Here is an 8678-nt window from a genome sequence, read left to right on the forward strand (position 1 = left end):
CTAGAGGTCCCGGCCTGATGAGGCCAAAAGAACCACATCATCTGCAAAAAGCAGAGATGCAATTCTAAGGTCACTAAGCCAGATCCCTTCCTCCCCCCGGTTGCGCTTGAGATCCAGTCCATGAAAACCACGAACAGAATCAGAGTCAAGGGGCAACCCTGGCAGAGGCCAACACCCACTGGGAATGTTTGACGTTGTGCCAAGTATGCGGACACATCGCTCACTTTGGTTATATAGGGACCGGATAGCTCGTGCCAATGAGCCCGGTACCCCATATTCCCGCAGAACCCCCCACAAGTATCCCCAAGGGACACGGTTGTAGGCCTTCTCCAAGTCCACAAAACACATGTAGACTGGTTGAGCAAACTCCCATGACCCCTCCAGAAGTCTCGCAAGGTTAAAGAGCTGGTCCGTTGTTCCACGGCCAGGACGGAAGCCGTATTATTCCTCCTGAATCTGAGGTTTGACCCTGGAGTAGATTTTCCTGGGGAGGCTGAGGAGTGTGATTCCACTGTAATTGGAACCCTCCGGCCCCCCTTTTTAAAAATGGGAACCACCACCTCGGTCTGCCACTCCATTGGCACTGTCCCAGACGAGGCGTGTTAACCATGACAGCCCAAGTGTCCAGAGCCTTCAGCATCTCAGGGCGAATCTCTTCCAACCCTGGCGCCTTGCCACCAGGCAGCTTTTTGACTACATCGGCAACTTCTGCCAGGGATACTGATGAGTCTTCCCCATAGTCTTCAGACTCTGCCTCTTCCACAGAGGACGTGTTGGCTGAACACAGCTTTGGCCAAGCCCTGCTTTCCTTTCCTGAGTCGCCTGACGGTTTCCAGTTTTTCTCCATGGCCTCCCCAAATTCCTCCCATACCCGAGCTTTTGCTTTAGCAACTGCCGCAGCTGCAGCCCTTCTGGCTGAATGGTACCTGTCTGCTGCTTCCGGAGACCCCTCAGCCAGCAAAGACCGAAAGGCCTCCTCAGCACGCCCCTATGGATCCGCTTCATAGGGGTCTTTTGAATCGCTCTTAGTCTGGCACCTCCCCTGGGACCACTTTGCCTTGGGAGGCACCACCAGGAGCTATTGCTCCTGACAACACAGCTCCCAGGATCACACAAACCCCTCCACCGCGATAAGGTGGCGCTTCTTGGAGGAGCTTATTTACTATGATGCAAGTAAAACAAACTATGCAAGCAGTGTGCAAGGATGTATAGAAATCACCTGAGATAACAGCAAAAGCATGACATATCTGACACTGTCCAACTTACAGCCAGAGGACTGAGCTGTGTATTACTGATCTGGATCACGCAGTGTGTATTTGATCAGAGAGGCTTTACAAAAACATCAAACAACAAATCACCACCAGGTGGCAGCAAATAAACGGCGTCATACACACAAAAACAAAGCAATGTGAAAGCACCAGCTGAGGCTGTGGTTTATGACTTCCTCTTTTTTTAAAATATTTTTTTCACAGCATGTGCTTTGTACATCAAATAACTGGTAAATGATATTCCCATCTGTTATTGTGTCAGGCAGGTGTGAAGGATTTTCTGTTATATTTTAACTGTTAAAAGAAGAAACTGTGATAGAAATTGTAGTGATTGAAAGAACACAAATTAACTAAGCGTAAAAAATGATTAGACACATATTGAATGACAGAACAACTGTTAGTGACATAAACTGATTGTTAAGCATAACAAATTGGCCCTGTCCAGGAGGAAGAAAACTGATCAAACTGTAGTATTCAGACTGTTTTGGCCCTAAACTCCTTAAACTTTAGAGAGTGTTGCTGTGAGGATAATTTCTGTAAATATATGCAGGTGGATTTATAAATCCATCAAGTTCAGACTTCATCATCACCTGCCTGGTCTCTTATTCCCAATAAACTCTAGCCCTAATTGAAGCATGTAACTATTTGCATGTATTAGATCCATAGACACTGTTAAATTATACATTTTCTTTCCTGTATGTAAAAAATATATTTTCACATCATAATTCCAAGCGTTGACTACTTATGACAGGACAGTCCTGTCAGTGTCCTTCTCTATGCAAAGTGAACTTCCTCACAGTCTGCTATAAAGACTTGATATCATGCTGTCAGTTGCAGCAGAAGAAGAGAAGCTCCCATCAGATCACCTTCAATACCAACCATGTTCTCTGTAGCTGTGCTGCTGCTGCTGGCTGCTGGATCCTGTGAGTCTCACTGAGGCAGAGGCAGAGACACTGACAGTATGATCACAGCACACTGACTGTTCACTCTTATTACACTCATTCAATATTCAACATGTTTTCCTCCACAGGTGTAAAGTGTGAAACGCTGACTCAGCCAGCCTCTGTGACTGTGCAGCCAGGTCAACGTCTGACCATCAACTGTCAGGTCTCTTATTCTCTTAGCAGCAGTACAAATTGGATCAGACAGTCTGCAGGGAAAGGACTGGAGTGGATTGGAGCTCAATGTGCTGGATGCACTGCAGTTTACAAAGATTCACTGAAGAACAAGTTCAGTATCGATGTAGACTCTTCCAGCAAAACAGTGACTCTAAACGGACAGAATGTGCAGCCTGAAGACACTGCTGTGTATTACTGTGCCAGGAGAGCCACAGTGACACAAAGCATAAGTAGAGCTGAACAAAAACCCCTCAGTGCCTGAACACTTGTAACATGAAGCCACCAGAGGAGGAGCCCTAAGACCACTAATGACTTCAACACCAGCTCACTGTTACAGTAAACAGGACGTCTAAGAAAAAATGTTCTTCATCTCATTTTACAGCAACATTTCATATCAAATAAATTATTTGATTTTGTGATTATTATCACAGAAAAATCATTACATGCCTAAAAGCCTTTCCAACCATAGTAGGAATTAACCCTTTAAAGTCAGCTTCTCTTCCATGACATTTTTGTTTAAAATAATGTGAATCATCTCTACTTAAATGACTAAATCAAAAGTCTTTAGCCAGCTTCATTATGATCAAAGTCAAACCTAACAATCTAAATTCTTTGTTTTAGATGAGGAAAAATACCTGAAAGTTTCATCTTCATTGAGAATTATTTGATTATTTCAGCTGATTTAGTGTCAACAGTAAATGGACTGAACTTATATAGCACTTTTATACAAAGCGCTTCACACTACAGACCCGTACAGATTATTCATACTGGTGGCAGAGGCTACTATTAACAGTGCCACCTTCCACCATTGGGAATTCATTCGTACACCAATGAACGCAGCATCAGCAATTCAATATCTTGCCCAAGGATACTTGGACATGTAGGCTGCCATGATTCTGATCAGTGGGCAGCCGATCTACCAACTGAGCTACAGCCGCCCCATTATGTAAATCCGCCTCCTTGTGTTGCCTCATAAGGAAGTGAAGTGTGTGTTTGTGTGTCAGTGAGAGGACAGAAGAGCTCACATCAGTTCAGCTTCAACATCAACCATGTTCTCTGTAGCTCTGATACTGCTGCTGGCAGCTGGATCCTGTGAGCAGCTTTCAGTGGATTCACACTAATAAACACATTAGAAACACTGAATATTCACATGAATGATGGAGATCATGTTGATTTGTGTTTCTACAGGTGTGACCAGTATTGATCTCATCCAGCCAGACTCAATGGTTGTGCAGCCTGGACAGTCTTTGACCATCAGCTGTCAGGTCTCTGGTTATTCTCTGACTGAAAACAGCTATGCAACAGGTTGGATCAGACAGTGTGAAGGAAAACCCATGGACTGGATCTCCCATCAGTGGGGTGGAGGTGACTTTTATCAAAATAATGCTCTGAAGAACAAGTTCAGTTACAGCAGAGACACGTCTGCCCTAACAGTGACTCTAAAAGGACAGAGCCTGCAGCCTCAGGACACAGCTGTGTATTACTGTGTCAGAAGAGACACAGTGATAGATTGTAATAGCAGAGTCAAACAAAAGCTTCCTCTATTTTTCCACAGGGCACACTCAAGTATATATTATACATCTATAATGCATTACAGCAACAACTCTTTCCACTATGAAACAAGAGACCAAAGCATGAGTCACTGCTCTCATTGTTCTAGTGACTTCAAGTCAAGTAAAAGTTCATTTATAGAGCAAATTTAAAAACAACCTCAGTTGGCCAAAGTGCTGTAGAGTTATTAAAATACAATAAAATCATTCACAAATATAGTAATAAATAAAAACAATAAAAACAACTAGAAAATTTCCTCTGAGAAAATTCTGAAAGGGCCACGGGGGCTACTGCCGGTGTGTGTACACTATGATGACATTCTTCAGAGATTTCAAACAATTAATACTAGTAATGTTATGATACTATATGATATACAAGGAGCACACCTACAACAAGTATTTATTTATTCAGCAACCTATGCCTTTTAACCTCAAAATGTGTGTGTGTTTGAAACGTGTGTCTGGAGGAGTGTGCGCGCTCATGCACTCATGTGTGTGTGTAACTAAAATCACATAAAGTTACCTGTGTGTGTGTGTGTGTGTGTGTGTGTGTGTGTGTGTGTGTGTGTGTGTGTGTCAAGCATGTGTATCTGGAGGAGTGTGCACGATTACGAGCACATGTGTGTGTGTGTGTGTGTGTGTGTGTGTGTGTGTGTGTGCGTGCGTGCGTTTATCTGTAACTGTAATCACATCAAAGGATCAAAGGCAATCAGAGCAAAGGCAATCAGAGCAGAGTAATCAACAGAATTAACTGCACCTGTAGAATGTTCGACACAGTGACAGCAGCCAGAGGTGGTCAGACTGGAATTTCTGGCCTCGAACAGACAGCATTTTTGGCAAAACCATAATACCTATCATTGATCCGACTTCACTTTGAGCTTCCTGAGTTCTTCCTGAACAGCGACATGTTTTTTTGTGAAGAAAAATTAAGAAATAGCTTTGTAAGAGCGATCTGAAAAACTGTTAAATATGCCCAAACTATAACTCTGACAGCTTCACCAGAGGATTGTGAGTAAGAAGACAAATTTTCCTATGTTTCTATGTATAAATTATTTCTGTAGAGTGGAATTTGCAGCCTGGAGCGCAGTTTTCAAATTTATTTTTTGACAATTTTATCTCTCCCTCAACACTCTGGCGATGATGTCACACACTGTGACACAAACATCCCATGCAATACACACCCATTATAATCTCAGAATTTCTCCAAAAATGATCATGGTCATTGAACAGGGATTGATAAAAAACTATTATTATTAACTATCGACGGATCCCGATCAAACCGCACGTTTTGACATGTAATTTGTCTGGTATTATAACTACCAGCAGGATGAAATTGTGTCCAATAGCTGTAGGGGCCAGTGCTTGGTGCGATAGCCCCGTGGCCCTAATAAAATACTAAAAACAATAAAACAGTAATAAAAACTCAATCTAAAAACAGAGTTAGAGTTAAAAAAAAATAAAATAAAAGAGTACAAATTAAAAAAGCAAAGGATTCTTGCCTAGCTGGGACTGAACGCCAAGGAGAATAAATAGGTTTTTAATAATGTGATAAAGTGAGAAATTTTGCTTCCATCCATGACTGAGTGTCTTTCAGACAGTCGAATAAGAACTGCACAGAGGTTTGGTCATTCATTTTAAGCGGCAAATGTATTTGTACATCGTCCGCATATCAATGAAATGAGACGTCATACTTTGGAAACATTGATCTCAGTGGCAACATGTAAATAGAAAAGAGGAGGGGGCCCAAATAGAACCCTGAGGCCCCCACAGTTCAGGGCAGAAGAGTCTGAGGAATACTGGCCCAGCTGCACAGAGAAGCTCCTATCTGACAGGTAGGATGCAAACCAGTTAAGAGCAGTGCCTTTAATGCCAACACAGGTGTTTAGGCAAGACAGGATCAACTGTGTCGAAGGCAGCTGTCAGATCCAGAAGGACCAGGACCGCAGAGTTACCAGAATCCACTGTTAAAAGAAGGTCATTTAAGATTCTTAAAAGCTCCGTTTCTGTGCTATGGCGTGACCTAAAACCAGACTGGAACTTCTCAGAGATGCCATTAAGATCAATAAAAGACTGCAGCTGTTCATTGACCACATTCTCCAAAACCTTAGAAAGAAAAGGAAGTTTAGAGATAGGCCTAAAATTAGATAAAACTGTGGGATCTAGATTATGTTTTTTGAGGAGGGGCTGGAGCACAGCATGTTTAAAGGCAGCTGGGACACATCCAGACATCAAAGATGAATTAATCAGATCCGTAACACAGGGCCCAATAACATTAAAAACATCCTTAAAGAAACGGGAGGGATGCTGTGAAGAGGACAGGAAGAAGGCCTGAGACGCTGGACAACATCAGTTAACTCTGAGACAGACACTGCTCAAATGTGTCAAAACCTGCAGGTCTAGTGGGCGAGACAGCAGGATCTACTGCAGATGGCAAAAGGAAGGACTTAATATCCAAGATCTTGTCAATAAAAAACCTTAAAAAATGTTTACACAGTTCAACTGAAGGAAAAACACCATTGTGCTCACAGGGGTTTAAAAGAGTATTGAAAAGAAACTGAGGTTTGTGACTATTGACTGATATAAGATTTGATAAAAACTGACTCTTGGCAGCTTTAACAGCTTTCTGATATTGATGTAGACTGTTTTTTAAAATGTCCAAAGAAACATGAAGGCGATCTGTCTTCCACTTCCTCTCTGCGCGTTGACATGCAAGTGTGAGTGCTGTCATTAAGCCATGGCTCTGCTGCTGGCTTGGAGCGCTTGCATCTAAAAGGGGCCAACAAGTCTAAAATGTCAGTACAAATACTATTAAAAGTGTTTAAAAACGTGCGCGTACACGGCGGTCCGTGGTGTACCGCTTCACTTGAGAGCGAGGCAGTGTTACATTAAATAAGACAGCCAAGTGATCAGAAATTTGCGTGTCACAAATCTCACTGACATTTAACTGCAGCCCAAAGGATAATATCAGGTCCAGAGTGTGGCCCTTCTCATGTGTTGCATCACACACAGACTGAGTACGGCTAAAAGAGTCAATAAGATTCAGAAAGTCTTTCACCAGGGGTCCAGATTCACAGCAGACATGGATATTAAAATCTCCAACAATTAAAAAACGATCATAGTTCACTGCCACTCCTGCCATAAAGTCTGTGAGGTCCTTTATAAAATCCTTTTTGAACTGAGGCGGATGATTGATAAAAAAAAATGGTGTTTGGAGCTTGATCACTCCTTGTGCCTTCATCTGCTGCTGCTTAAGTAACAATAACTTTGGTAATACTACTTTCACAAATCACAATAAGAACAATAACACTGATAATTGTAATGTATTGTTAGTGTATCAATCTCAGTAATCTGCAGTGTGACTTTAAATCAAAACTCTTGTGCCTCTATGTGTGCCTGTTATATGTTGGTTTGCTCACTGCCTTGCACTGAATAAAGTGAAAACAGTTTTCACAGGATGTCGTTTTGAAGGGAGAAGAAACAAATATCTTAAAACAGGAATGGACATTACAGTCCCCACCTGGTCACCAAAACCTACAAACATGTTAGTCTCTCAAAGGAGGAGTCAATGCAAAACTCAGATGTCTTCCACCTCTACTTATCTGACTGCAGAGAGGAGGACAGAGGACAGTGGACACACAGTTTAACATGATGGACTATAGGACAGGACTGCTGCTTCTAACTGTCTACTGGGCAGGTGAACATATACACTGATCTAAATATAACATTGCTTTTATTTGTGTTAGCAGTGAATTTCAGTTTTTATATTTTCACAGGTGTTGATGGTCAGATTCTGACAGAATCTGAACCAGCAGTTAAAAGTCCTGGAGGATCTCACAGATTGACCTGTACAGCCTCTGGATTCACATTCAGCAGCTATGGCATGCACTGGATCAGACAGGCTCCTGGTAAAGGACTGGAGTGGATCGCTTATATCAGCAGTGGCAGCAGCATCTACTTCTCTCAGTCAGTCAGAAGGCGGTTTACCATCTCCAGAGACAACAGCAGACAGCAGCTGTATCTGCAGATGAACAGTCTGAAGACTGAAGATTCTGCTGTTTATTATTGTGCTCGAGACTCACAGTGACTGGAGTTGGTTGAGCAGCCGTACAAAAACCTACAGTCCTCATTCTTACTGGGCTGATCGAACATGAAGTGTTTTTCATTCACTGCTGTGGATATAAATGTTGTATTAATGTTTGTTTAAAAGTGTCTTGTTTAAAAAAAAAATACATTTTTTCTTGTCATGAATTATTTGACACATCATGAAAACACAAAATAAAGATTCCTCATTCATAAAAGGGTCAAATACAGAACAGCAATTTAAATGTTTAACTGAAACTACTAGAAATTCTTTACATTTATAATTTCACATCAAGACACATTGGCCCTCATTTATCAAACGAGCGTACGTCAGAAAGTATGCGTAAAGTGGGCGTAAGATGATTTCTACGCAAGCCTCGGCATTTATCAATTTGGACGTGAGCGGACGGTACGATCAGATCTCACGTCTGCTCTCAGCTCGTGTACGCAAATTTGAGTCAGCGTGAAGTCCACACGTCTGAGTCGGAGAATTGATCTTAGACTATTGTATCGATGGAGCTGATAAAACTCTGTGGTGTTTTGATTTTTAATAGTGACAAAGCAAAACATGTTTAGACTACATAATTTATCACTAAAACATAATCCAAAAATAAATACACCCTGCGATCGTGAAATTCTTTAAACAGAATACCAGCCGAGGA

At 41.9% G+C, this 8678-nt stretch overlaps 3 gene segments (V, D, J or C); all 3 read left to right on the forward strand.

The window, feature by feature from the left end:
- Positions 1–2148: 2148 nt before the first annotated feature.
- LOC131982875 (Ig heavy chain V region XIG14-like) lies at positions 2149–2588 on the forward strand (the record flags this gene model as incomplete). The annotated part of the segment is given in 2 exon segments: positions 2149–2191; positions 2299–2588. Coding segments are annotated over 2 exon segments (333 nt in total), but the record flags the coding sequence as incomplete, so codon positions are not given.
- Positions 2589–3435: 847 nt separating this feature from the next.
- Positions 3436–4089, forward strand: LOC131983011 (Ig heavy chain V region MC101-like). The segment is given in 3 exon segments: positions 3436–3478; positions 3575–3883; positions 3974–4089. Coding segments are annotated over 3 exon segments (468 nt in total).
- A 3492-nt stretch (positions 4090–7581) lies between these two features.
- On the forward strand, positions 7582–8008 carry LOC131982885 (Ig heavy chain V region 914-like; the record flags this gene model as incomplete). The annotated part of the segment is given in 2 exon segments: positions 7582–7630; positions 7710–8008. Coding segments are annotated over 2 exon segments (348 nt in total), but the record flags the coding sequence as incomplete, so codon positions are not given.
- Between the last annotated feature and the right edge of the window lie 670 nt (positions 8009–8678).

The sequence above is a fragment of the Centropristis striata genome, chromosome 13 (assembly GCF_030273125.1).
Source record: "Centropristis striata isolate RG_2023a ecotype Rhode Island chromosome 13, C.striata_1.0, whole genome shotgun sequence".
NCBI lineage: Eukaryota > Metazoa > Chordata > Actinopteri > Perciformes > Serranidae > Centropristis > Centropristis striata.